General features: G+C 42.9%; 1 protein-coding gene across 2 annotated transcripts; it reads right to left on the bottom strand.

Moving 5' to 3' along the window:
• Positions 1 to 213: 213 nt before the first annotated feature.
• RD3 (RD3 regulator of GUCY2D) lies at positions 214 to 20,751 on the bottom strand. Of its 2 annotated transcripts, XR_014545863.1 has the most exons (4): positions 20,518 to 20,751; positions 5,369 to 5,690; positions 2,629 to 3,464; positions 214 to 2,220 (listed from the first exon to the last, which is right to left on the bottom strand). XR_014545863.1 is itself a non-coding variant. In XM_083605622.1 (3 exons), exons 2-3 carry the CDS (start codon positions 5,662 to 5,664, stop codon positions 3,167 to 3,169), a joined length of 594 nt encoding a protein of 197 aa, XP_083461748.1. In that variant the 5' UTR covers positions 5,665 to 5,690; positions 7,264 to 7,348; the 3' UTR covers positions 3,133 to 3,166. The 2 variants fall into 2 exon arrangements, 1 of the variants encoding a protein (XP_083461748.1); XM_083605622.1 differs by lacking the exons at positions 214 to 2,220; positions 20,518 to 20,751 and adding an exon at positions 7,264 to 7,348 and having other exon boundaries at positions 3,133 to 3,464.
• Positions 20,752 to 27,704: the final 6,953 nt, after the last annotated feature.

Genomic DNA, 27,704 nt, shown 5'->3' with positions numbered 1-27,704 from the left:
GGCACTTAAGCTACTAGGGTATTCCTTCATTGTAGAGATTTAGAAATTCTGACATAAATGAAAATACATTACATTGTACTAAAAAGAAATTATATTTAAATTAGGGAGGAAAGCCATCTTAAGGAGCACTCAGATTGCACAATGGCAGCAATAATCTTGAAGTTCCTAATAACTAGAACATTGGATATAAAAATCACAGGACAATGGGACAGCTAAAATTAAAGAATGTATTTCAGAATTTAACACAGCAAAGAATTGTTCACTTGTTGATACAAAAGTTGGTCAAATGGCAATGTTAGAAAATGGCTTTTTATACTTTTTTGTCAATTTCCCTTATGAACGAGGCCCTAAGACAAAGAAAAACATGTACATATACAGTAGAAAGGACAGATACCACATGAGAACACACAAGTTTTTAAAAATGCTCTATCAAATATAGATCACCATAGCCTAAGATAATTCATCTGGGGCACTATCTCCCCAACTGTCCTAGGGTGCTAAGCACTTTTGTGGGCTATGGAGAACACAAGCAGGGAGGAACAGAGCTAATCCCATTAGCCCTTACATTAGTATTTTTTTAAACATAGTTTCTTTTTCACGTAGGAAAAGCAGTATACAAATTCCATAAACAAATAAATATTCATAGGTGTAGAAAGTGGCATAGTAGTTGTACAATTGTCAAAATATTTTGGGTCTCTTTCTCTGCTACTGAGTTTAAATGGTCCAGCTCAAACTGGATCTGGCATTTGGAAACCCTGAGTTTGCTTCATATTAAAATAATGCAGTTTGCTGGTGTCTTCGGGAAAGTTTGTGTGTAAGAGAGAGTGAGAATTCTTTAGTACGGTGCATCCACATTGTTCCATCTTGCGTGGGTCTGTGGGTGTGTAGATGATAGATAGATAGATAGATAGATAGATAGATAGATAGATAGATCCCAAAAGCTGGCAAAATCACTCCAGGAGAAATCTTAGCAAAAATAAAAGGGTCCAGGTGGCAGTGGCATACGTATGAAACACAAAGCCCTCTGAACCTTTAAGTACCCCATTCACTTAACAAGAGTTGCCTGAAAGCAATCACAACTCAGAAACCAGCTAGCTCAGATATCAAGAGTCAATAGTCTTAGTTTCCAGTGGAACACAAACCAAATAAACAGCTTCTTTAGTCAATTAACCTATTGTACCATTTACACAAGATAGAATGACTGGCTGGTTCATGCCATACTAATAGAAATTTTTTACCTGCTTCCAAGTATTTCTGCATTAAACTAAATAAACTGAAAATAATTCAACTTTGTCTGGATTGTGCCTTGTGTACAGATACATAGTTAGGCCCAAGCAAATATGTTGCTATAAGCTAAGGACCTATCTTTAAAAGTTATCCTCTGGATTTATCTTAAGCTACTCGCAAATAATTCCAGCCCTTTCTTGCCAGGGTTGCAATTTGTCATCCAGAGGTAGACAGACTGGGCATATTTCATGCATAACAGTGTCTAACATTCAGAAAATATAAGCACATTTCCTTCTCATGGAGAAGAAAAACACCACCCAGCTGAAAAGTTCTCCTGCACAAGCTCAAATACATTTCCAATTCTGATTTGAAATGTGACAGCAGCTGCTTTAGAGCTGCACCATGGAAACAGCACATCAAAGCGCTTCTCCTTCTAGCATAACAGCCAGTAGCTCTTTCTAGCTTTAAAGAGCTACCGACAACAAGAAACAGAGGCACTTGCACAAGCCCTCCATAGTACAGCCTCATGATCAACAGCACTGAAGTGTCTGCATGGGTATCTTAATCCCTACCCACCCCAAGAATAGGGTCCATTTTTCATGTCTACACAGAAGTGGCCAGTTATAAAATGGGGCATATGCCTGGTTAGGATCGTGTAATGACAGCTTTCTGAGGAGGACAGCACTCCAAAAGTGTAATAACATGCTTAGGGGTCACCTTGATATTGGCTGGTCTTGGTAATCCATCATAACCAGCCAGGCTTAGCTTCCCATTCCACTGCAATTCGTATTCCACCGAAAGCTATGTTACTTTGTCTCACTGTCCATTGTGGCAGAAGTACTTACCTACATACATAAAGACGTAAACTATGTTCCCATTACATAATTCCCCCCCCCTTCATTTCAATGTAAAATAAGCACAATACAAATTGGGGCAGGGGATAATTACGTTTGTGGGCCAAAAGCAGTAGCAATAGCAATCATATTCACTGGACTTAGGGACGCGGGTGGCGCTGTGGGTAAAACCTCAGCGCCTAGGACTTGCCGATCGCATGGTCGGCGGTTTGAATCCCCGAGGCGGGGTGAGCTCCCGTCGTTCGGTCCCAGCTCCTGCCCACCTAGCAGTTCGAAAGCACCCTTAAGTGCAAGTAGATAAATAGGTACCGCTTTATAGCGGGAAGGTAAACGGCGTTTCCGTGTGCTGCTCTGGTGCCGGTTCGCCAGAGCAGCTTCGTCACGCTGGCCACGTGACCCGGAAGTGTCTGCAGACAGCGCTGGCCCCCGGCCTCTAGAGTGAGATGAGCGCACAACCCTAGAGTCTGTCAAGACTGGCCTGTACGGGCAGGAGTACCTTTACCTTTACCTTTATTCACTGGACTAATTTTTCTTCCAGACAAGGGACAAATAAGCGAATACCAGCCATTTCCACTCCAGTTTTTGTCAGAAATCCCCTTCTATCCTATTTGGCAATTGTGTTTGTGGACCCTTTGATATGCTGCTCAGTGTTTGGCTGGTGTTGATATGGTGTGTGGTCCAAAGAGTATGTACATCAGTTGCAGTACTGTGGGCATCAGGAGAGAAAAAGAAAGAGAGAGATGTTTATAAAAGATGGTAAAACAGAAACACAGGGCTGATTCTCACAACTACTTTCTGGGCTTCTTTTTCGGTTTAAAGCAAAATAGGTTGAGTGGTTTGGCGTTTGTCACACATCCCATGGTGCACCAAGCTGGCTGTTTATATTAAGAGACCAGTCCATATGAAAACAGGAACACACAGATACATGGGTTAAAAGAAGCCTAAGAAGCAATCAATGTGAACTCTCCACAGAACACAAAAAGAAGGGACAACAGGACATAGGAAAAAGTCACACAAAAATGAATAAATAAGTAAATACATAAATAAGATGGTCTGTTCCCAAAATCTGAGTGTTATAAATAGAGTCAGTAGTCCTTGGTGCTCCTGAATTCAGGCATGCTCCATGCCCTTCTGGCTGGATCGGTGCCCCTCTCAACATCTTCCGAAATGGTCTTGATGTCACTACTGAAGGGCAGAATCCTGGCCCGGGACTTGAATGTCATGAGAGAGAGGCTGGTTTTGTGCTTTGTGTTCCATTGCCTTGCAAGCTTCTTTGCCTCTTCTTCCTCTTTGCTCTTCTCCATGGCTTCTTGGAGAACGGAACGAAAAAGCCGAGAAACTTCAGAGACCTCTGGTTCGTATTCAGAAACAAGCTGCCGAAATCTATGGGGAGGAAAGAAGCCAAAAAACTAATTCATAACCTGGGGTATAAATCCTAAGGCACAAATATTTGCTCTTTTAATCTATAGTTACAACAACAAAAATCCCCTTAAGAATAAGATTACTTTTCCAAAATCGGAATTTATTGGATTCATCAAATGGATAATAGACAGCTATTAATCCAATCAAATTTTTGCCATTTAAATAATGAAGTATTCAGATGAACAAGTATGGTAGATGCATGTTTTTGCAGGAGAGATGAAGAACTAGAATCACCTCTAAAAGATTTACTACATCCATTACAGAAATTGATGACTTTACCACCAATTTTTTATTTTATTTTATTTTTTGCTCCACCTTGCTTTGGTTACCATCTGATACAAATTTCTGGAGAGCTTGCAAGATAGCCTAATAAAAGCTATATTCCTAATACAGATTTTGGAAAAGATTTATTATGCACTTCTTTCAAGTTATTCACATGAAGGCTCTCAAAATAGCTCAAGACACCCAGGCTGTATGCTGCATTCACACAAACATACCGTATTTTTCGCACCATAGGACGCACCGGACAATAGGACGCACCTTGTTTTAGAGGGTGGAGAACAAGAAAAAAAAAATCTCCCCCTCTCTGCCCAGCGCCCCTTCAGCGAAGTGGCAGGAGGCGCTGCGCAGAGAGGGGGAGAATTTTCCCCCTCTTGTTTTTCCACTCTAAAACAAGGTGCCATTTAAGGTGCATTCAGGCGGCTACCTTGGAAGCCTGGAGAGCGAGAGGGGTCGGTGTGCACCGACCCCTCTCGCTCTCCAGGCTTCAGGTTCCTTTCGACCTGCTCTTTGGGGCTGGCGGGGGGAAGCCCACTGCCAGCCCCAAAGAGCAGGTCAGGGAGCAGCGGAAAGGCGCAGTGGAGAGGCTGCTGCCATAGTCGCGCGTCACCTCTCCAGCTGGGAGAGGGTCGCGGGGGGCTTCTTTTGCCCCGTGCGCGCTCTCTCGGCTGGAGAGGTGACGCGCGGCTATAGAGGCTCCTGCCATAGCCGCGCGTCACCTCTCCAGCCGGGAGGGGGTCACGGGGGACTTCTTTTGCCCCCCGCGCGCTCTCCCGGCTGGAGAGGTGACGCGCAGCTATAGAGACTCCTGCCACAGCCGCGCGTTACCTCTCCAGCCGGGAGAGGGTCATGGGACTATGGCTTCTTTAGCCCCGCGCATGCTCTCCCGGCTGGAGAGGTGACGCGCGGCTAAAGAGGCTCCTGCCATAGCCACGCGTCACCTCTCCAGCCGGGAGAGGGTCGCGGGGCTATGGCTTCTTTAGCCCCGCGCGCGCTCTCCCAGCTGGAGAGGTGACGCGCGGCTAAAGAGGCTCCTTCCATAGCCGCGCGTCACCTCTCCAGCTGGGAGAGGGTCGCGGGGCTATGGCGTCTTCGCTCCATAGGATGCACACACATTTCCCCTTCATTTTTGAAGGGGAAAAAGTGCGTCCTATAGAGCAAAAAATGCGGTAATCAATGTTAGGTCATTTGCACTGCTTCTGTACTGTTCGCCCATGTTTGTAAAAGACAGATTACTGGTATTCTCCCTTATTTATTCCAGTTCAGTTACTCAAACAAAGCAAGTGTCTATGCTATCTTTCACCAAGTATTGCCAGTACACTTTGAGTTTCATCTGCATAGCCATAAGGATGTGAAACTGGATTTTAAGAGAAAATGAGAACCAGTATTTTCAGCAAAGCTCAAGACACTCCCTTTCAAGCACCACTTAACTGAGATCTTCAGTCTCTTAACCCACAGCAACAGCATTATGATGCTTCTGAGAAACTTTACAAACTGTGGAAGGTGGGAAAACCAGTATATTTTCCATTTCTGTTGGTGAGCATACAGCCACAGCCAGAGAAGGTTGACATAAGACTTCAGCATACCTAATAATGACGGGCCCACAGTAGGAGGGATGTATTTTGGAGCACATGTCTTCCAGCTGCAGACGCTCCCCTGGACTGATATCGTAGCTGTGCTTGGGGTAGCTAACTAGCCACCCATAGTCAACACCTGTCTTTATCTTGCGGTACTCGTTCTCTCGTTCCCGATGCTGCTTCTCTGCTTCCTTGATCTGCCAGCTGAGTTCCATCATAAGAGTTTCCATCACCATTTCTGTTGGGCTCCTCTGAGAAATGCGACTGGGGGGTTCATTCCACCCGAACCAGGAAGACAGCGACATGTTCGCTCTCGCTCTGGCCCCTCACCCTGTAAAAGGGCAAAAAGAAAGATGATACACATTCATTTTTGCCATAGAATAATAGAACTGTAAAGTTGGAAGGGACCCCAAGGGTCATCTAGTCCAACCCCCTGCAATGCAGGAATGTCAACACTATCAAATTGGTCCACCATCCCATTTGAAACCACACTGCATCCTGCTTAGCACATAGCTATTAGTTTTATTGCTACACCACCAGACAAGGTATGCTTCTCTGACATGAAGCATAAAAACATTTGCGGCCAAAATTTTTTGTTTTGGGGGCTTTTTGCTCAGCTGTGAGAGAGCCAGTGTGGTGTAGTGGTTAAGAGCGGTAGTCACCTAATCTGGGGAACCGGGTTCGCGTCTCCGCTCCTCCACATGCAGCTGCTGGGTGACCTTGGGCCAGTCACACTTCTTTGAAGTCTCTCAGCCCCACTTACCTCACAGAGTGTTTGTTGTGGGGGAGGAAGGGAAAGGAGAATGTTAGCCGCTTTGAGACTCCTTAAAGGGAGTGAAAGGCGGGATATCAAATCCAAACTCTTCTTCTTCTTCTTCTGTTTCTACCAAGAACATGGAAAAACTTTATTCTAGTAAGAGGGAATGATGTGAAAATGAAGGGTGTGGCTCTTCACCATGCTGGTAACTGCAACATAGTATAACTGCCTTATACAGAGTTAGACCAAAGGCAACTCAGTATTGTCCTCACTAAACTTCCTCAACCTAGTCCCTTCCAGATGTTTTCCCTACCAGATGTTTCTGACTACAAATCCCATGCTGGCTGGGGCTGATGTGAGTTGTAATCCAGAATATCTGACCAGGCTGGGGAAGGCTGCTAACGGTTCTTAAGGATTTTAGATCAGAGTCTTTCAATCCTGGGTCTTTCCAAGCAGGGCTTGGAACCAGGAGCCATGCAAAGCATGGGCTCTACCATGATAGAACTCCCACCTTGGGGGTCCTTACTTTTTGGCAGTGAAATGTGACATTTTGGCAAGTACAAACCTTCCCCAAAACAGCAACAGCATAAAATACTAAATAAAAAAATATGTGAAATCAGAACTCTTCCCCTGCTGGATTTAGGGTGGTGCGGGCGGTTCCCCCACAGAGGGTGACAAGATCCATAATTAAGAAGATCCATTGGGGGGGGGGCAAATTTTTGCTTTGCTCAGATAAAGATGACCAAAGTCCATCCCTGAGAAGGGGAAGGTCACATGTGGCTGCTGCAGTGTTTTCCTTTCAAATGGCCATTGAAGGAGCCTAATATTGTTGCACTGAAGCTGAAGGAGCCAAACAGTGTCCCCTCAAAAAAGGGGGGGTGTCACCAAAACAGAAGCCCCTTTTGCAGGAAGTGCATTTTTTCCCAACCCTCTTCCCCCTGCCTTTCAGGTAGCGTAAGAAGAGGATCTTAGGACCCACAACAGCCAGACACTCCCCAAACAGCAAGTGATAAGTGGTCCTTCAGTGTGAGAAAACACAGGATATGAATATGGTAACAATTATGCCAGCGATCTAAATAAAAGAAATGTATAGACCTTTGGGAGTATCTGCTGGGAGACAGAGGGCTACAGGGGTGGTGGAAAAAACCCTATTATTTTCCATCTGATATCCGACAGGATACATTCAGTTCTGTTATGGGAGCCAGAGAAAGCCTCGACAATCATGTGAAAATCCTCCTGGTTAATCTCAATACATAATCATCCTAATACAAGGTTGCCATGTGGAACAAGCATTTTATTCCTGATTGAATTTAGACATCATCATCATCATCAATAAAAATGCAGGCAAACAATTTCTAAAAGCAATAGCAAAATGCGAACACTTTAAAACAAAGTGAAATTAAATGCCACTGGAAGCCAAGAGTAAAAGATGTTATATATTCAAACTAGCAGCTATAAAACCAGATGTCAGAACAAACCCCAATGAAATTTTAAAATCTTCAATTTCTGGCACAAAATGCAACAAGAGGAAGCCCACCAAATTTCAGCTGGGGTGGTATTTCTGGGTCAAGGCATCATGACAGAGAAGGTTCCCAAAACAGGCCTGAGAGCAAAGCCTTCAACATTTATCTCAGTACCTAGATAGGCTCATATCATAGCAAGCAGCCTCTAATATAACCTGGTCCTAAGCCATTTAAGACTTTAAAAGACTAGAAGCAGCTTTTAATCCAAAAGCTAACAGAGCCAATGGAGCTGGCATGACATTGGAGCACTTGCAAGCACCAGCTACTTGAGACCCAAGTCATTTGGGACTTTATATTTCAGTGTTAATACCTTAAATTGGGCTCTGTAGTTAACTGGTAACAAATGCAAATCTTTCGAGACTGGCGTAATGCATGTTCAGTCAGACACATCAACCAGAAGCCTCGCTGTTGCATTCTGCATTAATTGCAGCTTCTTATCTTCAGTGACAACCCCATACAGAGCATGCTGCAATAGTCCAACATGGAAGTTACCAGCTCCCTGTGGCCAAGCTTTCCTTGTGTAGGAATGACTATATCTGGCAAACCAGCCAGAGCTGGAAATAGGCACTCCTAGCCACTAGGGCATAGTGGAGTCAAGGAGTACTCTCAAGCTATGCACCTGCTCCTTCCAAGGGAGAACAACCCTGTCCAAAATTGGCTTCTACCAACTTCCCAAGTTTGAGATCCTGCAACACACAGTACCTCCACCTTGTCTGAATTCAGGTTAGGTCAATGATGCTGATGATGTCAGATTGGAGTATAAAAGACAACAGATTGGAGCTGCAGTTCAAGAGCCAACTTCACTGACTGGATACTCAGTTAAGATGATATATGTAAGGCAGGTTTTGCCTCTGCTTTCCAAGGAAGCAATTAAAGTCCAAGAGCCCTGTAAACAGTTACAGGCAGCAGTAATAGACCAGAGATGAATTGTGTCAATATAAAGTCCCCTCTTCCTTTTTCTGCTCCTTTCAGTTCCAGGAAACTCATCACAGTGAAGTTAGTGAGCTGGCCCCATTTCCATTCTCTTGCTCTCATGGGGGATGCCACAGATTTTCATGAGAGCTGCTCTGCTAGTGTTTTTAATTTAAAATTCACTGTGGGGCTAATCATCAGATTACACACAGTGGCTTTTCTGTAAGTAAGGACCAAATAACAAAAACAAATGAGAGCTTACAGGACAGTTTCCAAAGCTATGATGGAAAATACATTTTCATCTAAGCAATTTATTAGATTCAAAATGTTTTATAGCCAGTTTTTATATTAAAAAAACTTCTTACAGTTTTCAACTTGGTGCTGTAATAATGATGAACTTTTTTCAATCATTCAAAGCAATACACTAAATGCAACCATGGCTTTCCTGGGCTTGAGTTAGTTGCCATGACCTAAGCATTTTTCCTTTGCTTTGGGATTTACAGCAAAATCCCATGCATATCTGCTAAGAAGCAAAACACACAAAGTTCAATAGGACTACCTCATATGCAATAACTAGGTATAGGACTGTAGACTTAGCCACTGCTTAACTTTTCCGGCAATTGCTCCCACAGAGATCATAGCTGTCAAGTGTCCCTTATTTGAAGGGACAGTCCCTTATTCCAGCGCCATGTCCTGCTGCTGTCCCTTATTGGTGGATGTCCCTTAAATGTCCCTTAAATGATGTCCCTTAAATTTCAAAGGAAGCAGCACCTCTCCCTCCCTCCCTGCCGGCCAGGGAGGAGGGAGGCTCCAACTGAGTTGCTTGGTTGTGTTGCTCACCCAATAAGAAGTCTAAGAACGACTGGGGGTGGAGCTTGCATGCCTTGTGTTTGGCTAGTTAATGCAAGCTGAGGGGGTTTTTGAATGCTGGACGCCATTTTGTTGCACGTGCTGCTGCAAACTTTCCAGTGCAAAGCCAGGCCGGGGAGCCATCTTAAGTTGAGGCTGCATAGGCCTTGTGGTGCATGTGATTCAGATTCTATTCAGCTAAACCTCTGGTTACAAAGTTGGTTGGACAGTGCTCTCGAAGCTACCAGCATGAGTTTGACCAGACTGCAGGAGGACAGGAAGACTGGAGTGCCTGGAACAGGTGAGGCTGCAGGTCCCTTATTTTGGCTGCTGGTCCCTTATTTTCAAGGCTGCTGGTCCCTTATTTTCAAATCTGTAAGTTGACAGCTATGACAGAGATGGTGTCAAAAATCACACTCGTATGCTCTTTTAATAACATAATATGTTAGAACTCACAACTTCTAATCCAGTAAACAGGGGTTAATTTCTACAGGGGAGACTTAAAGCTTACAGCTGTCTGGAAGTCCTATCTACAGAAGTCTCCAGACACACAGTACTTTCAAAAACCATAATATCAATGGACTGCACTGGTCGGTTGGTGGACTTATGTCAAAAAGCCCAGAGCATTTCCTCTTTGAGAGCCTCAGCAGCTTATTTCATGTTAGGGGTTGGCCTCAAAGTTAGGCAGCAACCCTCTTTTCTGTTGTGGTTTTGGCGAACGTGGAGGAGCCATCCCTCTTCATCTCTTTCAGACACTTCCTTCTCTCATCCCACCCCCTCCCTGCTCAGTGGACTTCCAGAGAAAGGGCAGATTACTCAAACACTGTAAAGACCCATTACCCTCATCATGATCCCCTCTAATGTATCTTTTTCTACATTCTTCAAGTTCCAAACTGCACTAACGCTCCAGACAGCTTAGAGACCTGAAGAAGAGCACTAATATTAAAGGCTTGGGATTCACTGCAATGTTTTGTTGTGGGTCCCCATTTATTATGTTATAAAAGCAGATTTGGATGCCATCATAAACACCGAGAATTGCATAACACCCATTCATTGTGCTGCAATTTCTATAGCTGAGTCATCGTCCAAGGCTTTTCTTAGACAATTTTAAACACACTTACGGTAAATGCCATTCCAGACATTCCTTTGTTAAAAAAGGTGCTGGTTCTTGAAAGAACTGTCACACATAAGAGATATTCAATGTCCACAACCAGAGCAAGGACAATAGCTTTAAGTGGGTGGTGTGGGATACATGGCAGTGCGAAAGGACATGTTTTGAAGGATGAGGAACCAACACGGCACAATCCTTGGTGCTCTTTCTAATTGCTATTTAAGCCAGTGGCGTAGCGTGGGTTGTCAGCACCCAGGGCAAGGCAAGTAATTTGCGCCCCCTAACCCGTGGATTTGCGCCCCCTAACCCTAACCCCCAGATGTTGCGACCGGTGCGACCGGCCCCCCCTGCACCCCCCACGCTACGCCACTGATTTAAGCACACCCATCTCAAGCAGACCCGGGTCAGGAACTGCACTTAACAAACTACACATGATATAAAGAAGACTCAGGCTCCGCTTCCCCACTACAAAGTTGCAGCTAGGTGGGAACAAGGCAGAGGGGAAATTCACCCTCCTTTTCCCAGTCTTCTTCCTTGCTGCTTTTCTCTCAGCTACAATTCCAGAAATCCACTTCCACTGCAACTGAGTCCACGACACTACTGACAACAGATATGTGTTCAGCAGTTTCCCAAAGTGGTCAGCAACATACATGTCAGAGGAGGCATTTCACAGTAGGTACATTAGGAACAGAAGTAGGTACAAGTGTAAACTTCCTGCCATGTAATAAGCACATGGTAAAATACATGTGATTGCATGCTTTTTCTTCCTTACCGCTCTGGAGGCAGCAGAAACACACAATGGAGAGCCGGGGGCCAGAGAATTTATGTTACAGGGCAGAAGTTTGTGCATGTTCACTTCTGAAGTAGTAGCCCTAAGACTACTTGGTGGTGTGTTGATGGTTTTAGGTTGGTGCTTTTTAGAGAATGTAAAAAAGTGTGAATAATGAAATAACATGATTGAAAAGTGGGTTTAAAATAGCCTTTAAAAAGCACACAGTGATGTGAGGTGGCAAGCTTTCCATTGTTAAATTCCCCCCCCCCCACAGAAATGTTTCAATTTAGACATGCATTTGTTTCACAAAGTTAATTTGGAACTTAATGAATACCAGTCAAATTGAGGCAACTTCAGTTGGCAAAATACCAGTCAAAAGTTGTGGTTGTCCCCAAGGAAGCAAATATATTTATGCCCACAGCGTAATAATCATTTCTAAGTGAAACATGGGATTTGTTTGAATATAGCAGCTTTCGTTCTTTAGCCTGGTCCTCTCTAGACGTTTTGGATCCTGTGACCAATGGAGTTGGGAGTTGAAAACATCTGGAGGGCACCAGGTTTAGCATTTAGGCCACAGAAAGCATGTATTACTGATCTCCCCACTCAAACCAAGTATCAAATAAACTACTTTTGGCTCTCTGAAACAGTTGAGATATTTTTGCAAAACATAAGAATTAACATAACATACTTCTTTGTTTTGTTTTCCAAATATAAAGGTTAAGCAAAGCATGCTAGGTCAGATCTCAAAGGATTTATGACAGTAGAAACTTTTCTAGGAAAATCTTCAAGAAAGCCTACACATTACAAAAAGATTTGCAAACATGCAAATCATTCCTGTGAACTTGTCAGGGAGCCCAGATGACTCAGTGACAAGCCCAGGTTTCCCCAGTGTAATGTATACATTTAAAATGCAACATCAGAAGCAGCCTTCAGCTGATGCAAACTGACATTTGCTGTAATCCAATAAAGTGATGGCCCTAGCTGTGGATTCAGGAGAGGGTAATACCAGTAAAAATAAACAGAAGCTGAGAATAGAAATGGTGATAAGAAATCTTTTTGCCCAATACCTTTGAAAAGGGAGTGTTTTTCTTTTTGTTTCTAAATGTTTGTGATAAAATTCAGCACACTGCATGCTTATTAAAGCAAAATACAGTCATCTGCCCAGACTCAAGAGTTATGTTTATGCCAACCTCTCATAGACTTCTTACTAAAAACATCTTACTAATTTTGTTTAAGTTCATGTGCAGTTTTTATTAAAGGCTCGCCTTAATATGAAAAGGGTGGATTTCAATATGCCACACAGTAGAACCAAAGTGTTACTTTGAGTTACGATGCATTATACCGATGACCACTTGGCACGCCCACAGGTGTTAGCTGTCTTTCAATAGCAGCTGAGCTGATTCTTCAAAATCTTGAGAGAAGGCAGTCTTGCAGATTCTCCACACACTTAATCAGCTTCTACTACTACGCAAGTGAAGGTATTTTCACTGTGTTCATTAAAAATCTTCATTTGTCTGATGCAACAAAAGCCCAAACCCACTTTCCCCTGTAAAAAGTATCTTTGGGAGGTAGATTTGGAGCTGGGAAGTTATGGGAAGGTAAAGATTTAAACCATTCTCCTCCTTATCATTTTTCTATTAAAAATTCCCCACCACTCTCCAAAGGTATTTTTTACGATGAAAAATAGCCAAAGTGCTCTTATTATACAGTGTACCTGTGGTGTCAGCAGCGGCCAAAATAATTATAAACCAATGTTTCCTTTAAGTGCAAGCTGACTGGAATGTCAAAAACAGATACCTATATGTACAAGCTTGTGCTACATAGAAACAAAAATTTCAAGTCAGAAACACAAAATTGTGTTTCTCATCTCAGCAATTAACTCACAAGATGCCACAATTCTCTCGGTTCCCATTCCCCCACCTACAATAAGGAGATATTACCGATAGACCACACAGAACTATTGTAGATTACTGAGATAAAGTATATGGCATGATTTAAACACTTGAAACATGCTAAGATATAGATAACAGGAGAGTGGTTAAAGGAAAAGCTAGGAGCAAAGGAAGCTGCCCAAGTTGGTTCATCTAGTTCTAAATTACCGGTATCTGCTTTTCAGTGTTCCAGGCAAGCGTCTCCAACATTTGTGTGTGTTTCACACAAGAGTCCTTCCCAGCCGTGCCCGAGGTTGCTAAGGATTTAACCTGGAACCTTATGCATGTCTGCACTGCCCATTCAGCTATAGCCCTTCCCAAAACTGACTTCACAATTCTTTTGCTGTAGCAGAAATCCAAAGACAGTCAAGAAGACTAACAGATGTTAAGATTAATTGCATCACAAAATGCTGTTTTGATATAATCTGAAGGATCTGGGGTGATGCTTCCAGTACCAGGGATTATGGAGTTAAACCTAAAGATACACTATTGACTCATCCAGTTGTAATCCTCACTTATTCTAATTGGAATCCATAGTTACAAAGTGGTGAGTCAAGGATCCAAATTTAGCTCTCAAATCCTTCTGTTCTTTTTTTTGGAGGGGGTGTCATTTGTATCTCTGCTGTTAGTGGAAAATATCATATTGTATTTTGACTACTTGTCCAGGCTTCTTTATAATGAGAGTTACTTAGTTTTTTTCAGAACTATTTAATGATGATACTCATGAGGAGATACATATTAAGCAAACCCCAGGGTATGCAGCTCCTTTTTATCAGAAGCATGGTTTTAACTTGAATTTTTGATCTCAAACAGCAGCTGACTTTGAAGTACCTGATTTAACATACCTCTACACGGTGAACATTGTTGCAACCATTTTTTTAAATTGCTTGTAAGAGCTGAACAGGTAAGATCTCTTCACACAGAGCATGTCTCCACTGCACTCCACTTAATAACATTATTAAGGAGGTGATCTTTTCTACTGGACCAACTTCCGCTTGGGAAACAGCACGTGTTACCGGTATCTTTTCGTCAAGAACAACCAAACAGGAGCTCATTCTCAGCACAGCAAATCATCATGCTCAGATTGCTGACAACAGCTTCCATGGGATAGCATCATCACAGCTATAATGCAAAGACCTCCTATATCACATCATTTTGGCAACTAGCTTGGAGAGTTTACCACCAATGCAACCACTTCCCAAAAGCAGTCAACATTGAAGAGGTAATTTTCTACACCAGGTGCTAGAATGACATCACGACTGATGCCACAGGAGGAGTAGCCACTGTGTGCAGTCCAGATGTTTGCCAATAGTCCGGGGTGATGGGAGTTTTAGGCCAGCAACATCTGGAAGGCACCACATTAGCTGTCCTTTTGAAACATGCTATGACCAGTGTCACCAAGCAGCACACTCTGCATGATGTTCTTAACATGCACTTCAGCTCACAATATCATGGCATTGTGCAATAAAGTGCTTCTGGGAAACCACAGAGCGACATAACAGTGCTCTTTTTGACTCTGCAGTTCTAGAGCTTTTTTAAAAAAACAACCACCTCATCTTTTTTGGCATAGAACCATAAATTATGGGGGGGCACCCTCCCCATTTCCAACCTGGGATACCATGCATGGTGTGAACTATCAAAGGTACACTGCGGGATAACATGCAATCTGGGATTGGCACTTTGTGTGAAATAAATGAGAAATGACGAATCCAGCACTTTCCCACTTCCTCCCAGCAGCAAGGTTAGGCACCCTTCACTACCTTTTTGCAAACTATAAGGAGTTTGTCTGTCATGCTGGTCATAAATTAAGAAGAGTCTCCACTTATGTGCCCTTTTAATAAAGTATATTGTTAAAGTAGTTCTAATATAAGAGCCATAGCTCAGTGATATAACATCTGCTTTGCTTGCTCTAAGTCCTAGGTTCAATCCCTGGCATCTCCATTCCCCTGGAAAGCCACTGTCAGTCAGTGTAGGAACACATTTATTAAAAAATAAATAAATTATTTTTCAGTTTTTCAAATATTTACAAACATACAAATCACAAAAACACAAATCACATACATTTCTAATACACATATATTTGACTTCCCTCCCCTCCTTTTGTGGTTTCTTTTTAGTTTTAATTTTCATACTGCATTTTCTACATTAAGTTAGTCTTTATTTTCTCTTAATAATATATTTAACTGCTTGTTTGCATACATGAGTTTTTCAAACATTCCACAAATTTCTCCCAATCTTTAATAATTTTCTTCTTCTTCTTGGTTTCTTATTACACCCGTTGACCTTGCCATTTTGGCATAATCATTAATTTAATTAGCCACTCTTCCTTGGTTGGTACTACATCTTCTTTCCAACTCTGGGCAAAAACCATTCTAACTGCAGTTGTAGCATGCATAAACATTTTTATTTTTATTTTTGTCTTTTGGTATCTCAGTATCTATGATCCTCAGCAGGAAAGCTTCTGTTTATTTATTAAAAGTTATCTTAAACATTTTTTTCAATTTGTTATAAATCATTTCTCAAAAAGCTTTTATTCTCTTACAACACCACATAAGATAGAAAGTACCTTCTTTTTCTTTACATTTCCAGCATTTGTTTGATTTTGATTTATACATTTTTGCCAATCTACTAGGAGTTAAATACCAATCATACATCATTTTCATGCAGTTGCCTTTCAGTGTATAACATGCTGTAAATTTTAGGTCTACATTCCACAACTTCTCCCATGCGCCCATTTCAGTATTATGGCCTATATCTCTTGCCCAGTGAATCATCACTGACTTCACCTGCTTTTCTTTCATTTCCCATTCTAATAACAATTTATACATTTTAGAAATCACTTTATCATTAATAACTCTCTTTCAAACAGTGTAGACAACACTGAGTTAGATGGACCAATAGCCTGACTAAGGCAGTTTCTTGTGTTCCAACCCGTGATTTATGCCCAACGTGTCAAAATCAAAATTCCCTTTTCTAGATAGCTTAACTATACATCAATTAGATCTTAAATGTGAAGCAAAGCATTCTCAGAAGTGTTCGTAATTATCTTCAGACCTTTCCATGACCCACTTATGCCAAAGTATTCCAGTTTAAACTGATGTAATCCCTTTGCAGTCAATGAAATTAAATCAGCTTATCCCCCCAAGTCCATGGGATATGATGGTCTGAGAAGAATTCCAGCAATGCACTCCATTGAAGCTTATAGCCCTTGGAGCCACGGATCAACTACCCACATGGTCTACCAACACCATAATCCTCTGGTAGAAAGGATGGGACCACAGCAATGCCACAATATATAGTGACTTGGAATTCCTTCAGCTAAGGGACAAACAACACAATACATGGAAATGATCCAATGTACTTATTTTGGCTTCAGAAAAGCAGCTTTGGTGGTTGTGATTTTGAGTGGGAAAGCTGTAGTTATGTATAGATATGTATTTATTCCCTTTCTGCATCCGCTTTGCTACTCTCCAGAACCCTCCCTGTGGCTATGTCCAGGTGCACCCTCATCCTTGCACACATCTGGAAACCTACTGGGATAAAAACAGTTGGAACAGTAAAAAAATGGAGTAGGAAAACGTCAGGTAGGGAAAGGTTTAAACAAGAGCTCAAGCTTCTCTACTTAACCAGCATAGCTTCCAAGTTGCTTAGCAAAAGATCCACTAAGCTATTGTTAAACTCATTTGCATCCTATCTTTTCAGAGGATGATAAGGCCTGCTGGTTCTAGCCTACTTCCCAGGGATCCTGTGCCTCCCCCAGTACTATCATACCATGCAAGAATATGTATGAAGGCAGCGGCAAATTCACTGCAGAAAAGTGATATGATTTTTCAATGCACCTTGGACATAATCAATATGTTAGATAAATTACACCTGTCCAAAGAAGCTTTGAAACCAGTAAAACTCCTTATCTCAGACTGAAACTTTTAAAAAAGCTACACTTTGACCTTTTTTAAAAAAATGCAACATAGTTTTTATTGTTATTTTGAAATATATATTGTTGAATGCATGCAAATTATTTAAATACATAGCTAATGGAGAAATCATTCCCTCAAACTATAGCACAGAAAGAGAGAGTGAAGAGACGGCAGGCAATGACCAATTGATGAGTGTGCACACGCACTGCTGCAACCCAGAAGTGGCAGGAAAAGGGGGCAGCATAGGCTTACACACACGGGGGTCAGGAACATAACCCCCATGCAAAACAGTTGTTGCCTGTACAACGCCTCTCTACTGGCTCAGCTCATAAACATGATTGTCATAATTTTCTAGAAATTTCTACTCGAGCTGGTGATTACAAGAACTCTGAAGCAAAGAACTAGTGCTCAATGTTGCTTTTGCTCCTTCTTCCCTCCTAATCCCTTTTCCTTTTGTGTCATGTCTTTGGCTACAAATCTGAGGGTGGGAGCTGTCCTATTACTGATATTTGTGAACTACTCTGGGAGATTTTCTTTGGCTAAACAGTGGGATAAAAAAGTTTTAACTAAGTAAGTATCCAAAGATCACTATACCCTGGGACAGGCTGTCCACGTATCTCTCTGCACGCAAGCAGCAGACACAAGATGATGCTGACAGCTTTAATACTTCTGATCACCTCCTGGGGTGGAGAATGAATGCCTGGGATCAGTACCATCACATCTCCCAAATGGCATCCTTCAGAGGGCTGATTCATTTGCTCCTATGGAAACATGCGAGCCACTACCCATGCCATTCCAGTACCATCTAGAAAGCCCAGGACTGGGGAACCTGTGGCCCTCCAGGTGTTGTTAAAACTACAGCTCCCACCAGTGCTGACCATTGGCCATGCTGCCTGAGGATGATGGCCCTGAAACCCAACCTCTATGCTCTGGTAACCTCTAGGTTAGATTACTGCAACACATTACACACAAGGCCACCTCTGAAGACAGCTTGGCAATTTCAGCTGGTGCAGAATCCGGCAGCTAGGCTGCTCACCAGGACAAGATGGTTTGAGGATATTACACCAATCCTGGCACAACTGCCCTGGCTGCCAATTGGTTTCCGGGCTCAATTCAAAGTGCTTGTTTTTACCTATGAGGCCTTAAACCGCTCGGGACCACTATATCTCAAGTACCGCCTCTCCCCATATGAACCAATCCAGACACTGCAATAATCATTTGATGCCTCCGCCATGAGAAGTCCAGAGGGTGGCAACATGAGAAGGGGCCTTTTCTGCAGTGGCTCCCTGTTTGTGCAATGCTCTCCCCAAGAAGGTTCACCTGGCGCCTTCATTATATATTCTTAGGTGCCAGGGTGAAAACATTTCTTTATAACCAAGACGTTGGCTGATTAACATTCTGTGGCCTGTGGGAGAAGGAGTTATTGGTTTGTTTCTGCTTTATTGTGTATTTTGTGTTCTTACTTTGTCAATAGGGATGGTGGACCTGTAGTCTAACAACATCTGGAAGACACCATGTTGGTTGCCGTTGCACTAAATAGCTTTCTTAAAAAAAAAAAAAAAAGATCAAGCCAGTACGGTCCCATCAGCGTTTCAATGCATTGTTTTACCATTGGATTTTCCTTTAAAAATGACAGATTTTCAATCCAGATAATATTTTGAGAGTATGTAATAGAGAGCAGTTTTTCTTGACAACATGACAAATAATTTCTACCTTGCAACATTCTCATGGCAGCATGAGCTGATCTGGGAGATTCCTATAAATAGCTTTACAAAAACGCTATTGGAGCTAAGCACTATTTACAGGGGAACAGCCATGATTTAAATCCTATCAAAAAGCCCCATTTTAGATTTGCAGTTACTGAATTCAAGAATTAACAGTATCTACAGATTTATCACTTTCTACCAAATGAACAAAAAACACATTTTAGTTTCATAGAAGCTGAAGATATATTTATCCATTTTTTTATTGACGATTCAAGAAAGAAACTACAGTATGTTTATTTCAAATACCAAATACTAGCTCTTATCAAAGTTAAGAGAGCACTGGTGCAATATTGTGGATGTTGGATGACAATGAGCTTTGGTCTGTGAATCATGACTTCAGAATTTTGCCATAATTCCCATTAAGGAACTTTAGGTAAACTCTACTTCCGGCTAAATTCCCCATCTTTCAAACTTGCCCCTCAGGAATGGTGAGAAGAGAGTCAAGGCATGGGGTGTATAGCCTGTACAGTGGTACCTCGGGTTACATACGCTTCAGGTTACAGACTCCGCTAACCCAGAAATAGTACCTTGGGTAAGAACTTTGCTTCAGGATGAGAACAGAAATCGTGCTCCGGTGAGGCCCCATTAGCTAAAGTGGTGCTTCAGGTTAAGAACAGTTTCAGGCTAAGAACGGACCTCCAGAACGAATTAAGTACTTAACCCGAGGTACCACTGTATATTCGCACACGCACTGCTAGACATTAATATGTCCTTGGAACAGATGGTTGGTGTTTTGAACTCTAGCAGTGTTTAAAACAACCTGTTGGGGAAAGTAAGGAAAAAGACATCATTTTCCCCCAGCTGGTAGGCAATACCCACTTATGTGCCTCAAAGCGGGGGGGGGGGGGGCAGTTGCAGCCAGAAACACCCTCTATACATGGCTGTAGTCAGGATTTTTTTGGAGGGGCAGGACACCCACCTGTCAATCATCCTCGGTCTAGCAGATTCGGAATGTCTCAACAACAGTTGTTTCAAATTACAGTGGTACCTCGGGTTAAGAACTTAATTCGTTCCAGAGGTCTGTACTTAACCTGAAACTGTTCTTAACCTGAAGCACCACTTTAGCTAATGGGGCCTCCTGCTGCTGCTGCCGCGCCGCCAGAGCACGATTTCTGTTCTCATCCTGAAGCAAAGTTCTTAACCTGAAGCACTATTTCTGGGTTAGCGGAGTCTGTAACCTGAAGTGTATGTAACCTGAGGTACCACTGTACTTTCTTTTGACCCCGGGTGCTCAGGAAAAAAAAAAACCTGTCAAAATCTTTCTACTAGGTTAAGCATTTTTATTTATTTACTTGATTTGGCATGGGGCAGCTGCAACCCCTCCATCCCACCCCCGGTTACGCCCCTGCCTCTCTATATGCCTACAGAAATCCAGATGCGTTTGTTAGCGCTCCATCCAATCGTTACCTGTGGAACCGAGCGGCTCCATCGCAACTCAGAGCCAAGCGCCGCCGACTTCCAGCCGGACTCACGGCAAAGTGAGCCTCCCACCAGGGGCGAAATGGGGTTAAGCAGACGCAAACGCGCCCGAAGCCCCCCCCCAAAAAAGTGAGGCGCACGCTTTGCCAAACTTTCGCCTCTCCCCTCAGGAGGCGCGACTGGGCTGCAGCCCTTCCTCACCTGGTGCCTGGCGGACGGCGCTGAGAGGAAGCACCCCAGAATCCAACCCGACGGAGGACGAAGACCCGAAGAGCCCCTCTGCTGAGGAGATGAGGGGCGAGAGGGAACCTTCCCTCAGCGCTCTCAAGCGCCTTCTCCCGCCCCTGGCGCCCGAACCGGCGAGAGTCTTCCCTCACGGCGCCCGCCTCAGGCTCCTTTTGCCCGCATAATCAGGGCGCGCCCAACGATTTTCCCCGGCCAGGCCCCGCCTCGCCGGGCTCCTGATTGGCCGTCGCTATAGCGACCGACCGCCCTAAGCCGCTTGTCCCTTGTGGCGGGAGGAGGAGGGAGGAGTTTGGTCGAGTAGGCCCGGAGCGAGGGCGAGCGGGAGCGACAGGGATGGCAACCCCGGAGAAGGAAAGCCTTGCGGGGAGAGCAAAGGCTGCCGGCCCGCTCTGCTCTGGAGGGCCGTCCAAGTGAAGCAAAAATGTGCCCTGGGGAAACCCAATGCAAAGAAAGCGATCCCTCACGCTGCTCAAGATGATGCACGCAGTGCTAGCCATATGAATGGCACGTGTAATACTGGCCAAAAAAACACAAAACTTATCAGTATGTTTATGTGTGCTTTATAATTAAGATGCCCTCAAAAGAACCCACATCTGTATTTGTCCATTTTTTCCCCCTGACAGGAGGAACTCAGGCTGAGCAATAACGAAGTGGATAAATAACAGACCCTCCAAGTGTCCCTTTTCTCCAGATTTCCAGTTTCTGATTTGATCCTGGAATGTCCCACTTTTCCTTAGGATGTTCCTATTTTCATTGGAGAAATGTGGGAGGGTATGGGGTTATCCATCCTCCAAGCCATCTGAAGGCAATCTTGTATAGGGATTAAAAAAAGTTTAATGTTTTTTATTATGTTTTTATATATGTTGGGTGGGGGGTAAAAATAGCAAACATATCATTATGGAATGGGACGTCCTTATTTTCATCGGAGAAATGTTGGAGGGTTATGAAATAATATGAAGCTACATAATGGAGTCGATGGCAGGAATAGATCATAGACTCGAATTCAAGACTATGTGAGGCTTAAGCCTGCTAGCTAAAAGACACTCACATTGTTTATATGGATTTGTACTCAAAACAAATCCTTACTGGACCAGCACTTGCCATGTGGTGTTTTTTTCTGTTTTAAGGCTTCTCCATACAACTGTGTATATATCATTATTAATTGCTTTTTAGAAGCTTGTTTTAAACTGTTTTCTAAATAGATTGTAATTGTATTAGGATTGATTAGTTTGCCTTCCTGTGCTCCTTAGAGGAAGGTGCAGCACACAAATCCAATAAATAAATAAATAAGCAATCCCCCCCCCCAAAGTGTATCATTTTCTGCTGCGGAGCAAGCCTATCCAAGGTCTTTGATTATTGGACATTAATGATGTAAGCAGTTGGAAACTCATTTACTGCATATACACAGTACGTTTGTATGGGTCCATATACAATGTTCTGCACCTGCTTGTAAAAAATAAAAGGGAAAGGGAAAGAAACAGTTATTATTACTGAATATCTAATTCTTCTGCCTTCAGGACACTCAGAGTGACTGAGATCACTGTGGGGGGGTGCTCCAGTACAATCAAACAAAATTTAAGAATAATGTAAGTCAAAACAATGCAAACTAAACAGCAGTTGAGAGAAGGTAACATTGCATAGCAAAGGTACACGTTGAATGTCTGTTGAAGGAATTTGGGGTTAATTGTTGGGAATCAGTGTATGATCACATTTTATTCCATGCAATTTATATATTTGCTTCTCTGTATTTATGGTAAGTCACCTTAAGATCGTTGTGATATAAATAAGATCATTGTGGATAAATAAATAAATTGTGTGTGTGTGTGTGTGTGTTTTATATATAATCTCTTACCCTCCATCTAGATTCTCCCATGTGTATTTTATATTTTATGGAAAACACTTAGAGAGTTTGATGTTTGTGCGGTTTAGAAACCCTGTTAAATAAATAAATAGAATAGAATCTCAGGGTGGGCAACAGTAACTTGATAAAACAACCAATGCCAAATAAAGCCATTAAAATACATATACAGTACTGTACATAAAATCACACCTCGCAGCTAAATACGTTTCAATCAAAGTCATTTAAATGCTTCCCTGAACAGCCTTGTAGAACATGGCCAAGAGGAAATTACAGATGAGCCTACAGATCAGGAACGCAGGTGGCGCTGTGGTCTAAACCACTGAGCCTCTTGGCTTGCCAATCAGAAGGTCAGTGGTTCGAATCCCTGTGACGGGGTGAGCTCCTGTAGCTGTATGCCAGCTCCTGCCAATCTAGCAGTTTGAAGGCACACCAGTGCAAGTAGATAAATATGTACTGCTACAGTGGGAAGGTAAATGGCATTTCCATGTGCTCTGGTTTCCATCATGGTGTCCCGTTGCTCCAAAAGCAGTTTAGTCATACTGGCCACATGACCCGGAAAGCTGTCTGCAGGCAAATGCCGGCTCCCTTGGCCTAAAAGCAAGATGAGCGCCGCAACCCCATAGTCGCCTTTGACTGGACTTATCTGTCCAGGGGTCCTTTACCTTTTACAGATCAGACCTCCATGTTAAAAGCCTACCATTTCACACATATGCATATGTACACACTCCCACTGTAATAGCCTAAGGAAGCCTGGAGAAAGAAAGAGGAAAATTGTAAAAATGGATCTGTGGTGAGGCGGGCTGCACCTGCAAAGTCCATCCCATGCTACCATAAAAATACCATACTGAACTTAGGTAACAGTCTCTGAGATTTTGTGGATGAAGTATTTTTTAAAAATGCAAATACAAAAATGTTGTCAACAATGTTTGGACATAAGAAGACTTTGGCAGGCTGTATTTGGAAACAGCAGCATGAACAAAATGAGAATATTGATGCACTAACATAAAAATGGGATAAGAGGTTGAGTTAAGCAGCTTGTTATCCCCTAGTTTGACCTTGTAACCAAAATTGTCTGGCAATCTTATGTGAGTTGGTTTTTAAAAAAATATTTGTGACAAATTGTTCAGATTAACCTAGAGATTAGCAGTCTTCTGCTTTTAATTAATCAGGGAGGATTATGTTCCAGTTGTCATGCCTCAGCCCGACAGTCTGTCCCTGCCACCCTGTAGATCACAATTCATAATGGTAACCAGCTTAAAACCCTTTCTTGCTGGGCTTGCTGGGTTTTTAATTAAAGGCTAACTGATTGCTTCGTTTGCCATCCAGTCAGAAGTTATGAACTCTGACAAACTCACAAAAAAGCTTCAAGGAGCTGAGAGACTCCAAGGGCCAGGTAAATTAGCTATTTGAGAAGCACTGATTTCACAGCAGTACCCTGCAGTGAATAACAAAGAATCATGATTAGAGAACAACTTGTGACTCTAACTCAAGGGGAGCTCCAGATTATCTGGATGTACAGTATTTGCAAGGAAATAACACATTTTGTGTTTGAGAAGCTGCTATCAAATATAACCAGTAAGATTAGGGCTAGTTAGTGCATGAAGGGATTAAGACCACAGAATTGTATTCCTAGACTCAGCTGGGTCACACCCCTCACCTACAAGGAAGGAAGTAAAGTTTCCTCCTTTGTCTGCTCTCTTTCACCATATGAATTCACCAAGACAAGACATGCCTGAGCTTGCTTCCTACAAGCTCAGACTGCATGCTTAGAGCTATTTCACTATATCCCCCCCTCCACAATATTTCTGCCGGTGTTACTTGCTGCTGTATAGAATAATGCATGAATCTGACCTTTGGAGTTTGTAAGTAAAACATTTAAACTTACTAAACAGTGTGGTCTGATCACTGCAAGAGGGGTAGAGTGGGGAAGCACTGTAAGTGGACTAGAACGAGATATTTAAAAGATCTAACAGCCTATTATTCACACACTTCCCTGTACTGCATGATTCTGTGATTTTAATACTCTGCTGGGGGCTTTCTCTTGTTGGAGAGTGTGTTTAGCCCCATGCTTTGAATACACACACACACACACACCTGATTGCTTATGGGATCTTTAGTCTTATTAAGCAAAACCATCCAGAAAACTATGAAGTGCTTTTTTCAGAAGTTACTGAAATTGTATTAGCTTAACCAGAACAGACAAGAAAAATTTGCATCTTTATTTTGTGAAAGAATCAGCAATTGAGTGTGTGTATGGGGGGGGGTGCATCTGGAGGTGCTGGCATGGAAGGGACATGTAGCCTTTGAGTTCATGTCAAACTAGTCTACCACTCTCTCCAACGTGGGACAAGCAGATGGCCCTAGGGAAGGTCACAGACTGAGAAGGCCTTCTGTCATTGCTCTCCAGACTCCCACATCAAGTAGCAAGGATATATCTAAGCTCTACTTTTAGCTGTCATGGTTAATAGAGCTGTCCTCTGTAAAACTATCTACTTGTTTTAAAAAAGACCTTTAAGCTAGAGGTCTCCACCACATCTTGAGATAATGAATTGCATTCATTAATTCATTAATTACTTTTTCCTTCTCTCTGTCAGTCAGTTTCTTTGAGCAACCTAATGCAGACTTCAGTCAGCTTTTAGAAGAGGAGAGAAAAGGAGAGAATAATTCCCCCCTCCCTCAAATTAATGAAGCTAACTATAGAATTACACAGTTGCTAAGAAACACATTTCTATAAGGGAAGGCTCCAGAGATCTTTCCTGCAAAGGATTTTGTCACACTTAACATTTCTGGTTGTCTACTGCATTTGGAATGTGGTCAACTTTCTCACCCTGGTGTGATCTCAAGGCACTGCTTCACAGTGTCCTTCCATCTTGGGTCCCCAAACAACACGTTGATGGACTCCCATCATCACTAACCATTGGCTAAGCTGGTTGGAGATGATGGGTTTGGTAGGTCTGGCCAACATCACCTGGGGACCCAAGGCTGAACAATGACAATGAGTTTTTGTTTTATGTTTAACACTATTTAGAGTTATTTGAAATACCGTTTAGTTTATAAATGTTTTAAAATAAATAAAAGCAGACTGTACAATCTAGACACACCTGCAGTTCTATGTAAAGCACAAAAATGGAATATGGAAGAACAAATGGGAGAACAAATACTAAAGAACATGCATATACAAAGGAACCCATCACTTATGGAGTTCCCTCCCTGGAAAGCTGGATCAGTGAAACTGGGTGTTCTCTTAAAGCATGCACCTGGGTTTGCTGCAGCCATTCGTGATTCAAGTTACCTTGAATCTTTTTATCCATGAATGTGTTATTGAACCAAGGTTCCACTGGCTGATTTCCCCCATGAATGTTAAAGCTGCATATACACACATGCATACCCTCCAACCTGACCCAGAGGAAAACCGGGGTGCACGTTTTTTGGGGCTGTGCTCCCATGTGAGTCACATGACTCATGTGAGAACACGCCCCCCCCAAATGTGCATCATTCAGTGCAGCAATCTCACAGGAGCCAGATGACTCTTGCAACAGCACAGGCCCCCAAAAAACATGCCTTTCAGAGCTGCAATGCCACGGAAGCCGGGTGACTTAAATGAGAGCACGGGGCCCCAAAACAGGTGTCTTTGGGGGCCATGATCTTGCAGGAGCTAAACAGGGACATCCTGCGATTGACTCAGAAGTCGGGATGGCTTCTGTAATTCCGAGGTGTCCTGCTTAAAGCTGAGCAGTTGAAGGGTCTGTGAATGCAAATGAAATCGGAGAATAAAGCAACCCTCAGTGACAATTTGGGTCTGGTGAAAATTTGTACTGCATTATAATTTAGCACTCAGGCACCACTGTTTTCCTCTCTACTTAATTTCTAAAAAAATTAATCACGATGCATTTATATAGTGCTTTGGAGTATTTAACACATTCCATGTCCTTAATATAAATGACTCGGTGAGAACATACCACTAAACATTGATATCCCCCCACCCACTAAAATTCATTCTTTTTGTAGGGAATTTCCACTCGCAGCATGTTTCCTTTATCTCTGTTGTCAGTAGCAGCAAATGGTTAAACAAGCTAGCAGCAGTAATTCCCACACACCATTAATACAGATGGGACTATAGTGCAGCCCGTTAAATTGGAGTGGCGCTTAAGCCTTAAATCACAGTGAGATCAGTGATTAGCCACAGGAGACATGGATGGCTGTTTATAGCCTCGGCACTGGACAACGGTTGAGCTGTTTTAAAGGGTATTTGACCAAGGATTAAACACACTTGGTGACTTTAAGTGAGCAGCAAGGGGAAAGCTTACAAAAGAGAAGTGCTAATTGGAGGAGGGGGGAGAGCAAACTTTCTCTTGGTGGATGTATTTGGCTATTATTTGGTAAAGCAAATAACATGGAATGACTCCTGCCTGAAACCCTTAAGAGCTGCTGTCAGTCAGGGTACAGCTGGATGTTCCTGTGTTTAGCAGGTTTGTGGAAGCTTTTCTAATCTCTGGGGTCCAGATTCAGAGACACAGGGGAAATAGGGACAGGTTTTGTAGTCCAAGCTAATCGAATCGTAACAGAGGCCCTGTGGGACTTATAGCTGAAGCTACACTAATCTTCCCAACCAGGTGTCCTTCATATGCTTTGAGCTACAACTCCCATAGTCTCAACCAGCACTGCAACTCCCATCAGACTAGTATTCCACGCAATATCTGGAGGGCCACAGTTTAGGCAAGACTAGGAGACTCTTGAGAGTCCCATGCACTGCAAGAAGATCAAACCTATCCATTCCGAAGGAAATCAGCCCTGAGTGCTCACTGGAAGGACAGATTGTGAAGCTGAGACTCCAATACTTTGGCCACCTCATGAGAAGAGAAGACAGTATTAACTGTCAGGCCACACCTGTGCATCAACATGCCTGGACACGTTCCTGGCTGACGTGGTTACATGAAGTGGCTGATTTTGCGCTGAATGATACCTCAGCTATTGTTAAGGTGAGGCTGGTCTAAATCTAAAAATGGCCCTAGAAGCTTTGTTGTTGTTTAGTCGTTTAGTCGTGTCCGACTCTTCGTGACCCCATGGACCAGAGCATGCCAGGCACTTCTGTCTTCCACTGCCTCCCGCAGTTTAGTCAGACTCATGTTTGTAGCTTCGAAGACACTATCCAACCATCTCGTCCTCTGTCGTCCCCTTCTCCTTGTGCCCTCCATCTTTCCCAACATCAGGGTCTTTTCCAGGGAGTCTTCTCTTCTCATGAGGTGGCCAAAGTATTGGAGCCTCAGCTTCACGATCTGTC

This window comes from Podarcis filfolensis (assembly GCF_964270895.1).
Source record: "Podarcis filfolensis genome assembly, chromosome: 3".
Taxonomy (NCBI): domain Eukaryota; kingdom Metazoa; phylum Chordata; class Lepidosauria; order Squamata; family Lacertidae; genus Podarcis; species Podarcis filfolensis.
Note: the sequence above shows the minus strand (reverse complement) of the source record. Positions and strands in the feature narration are given on the sequence as shown.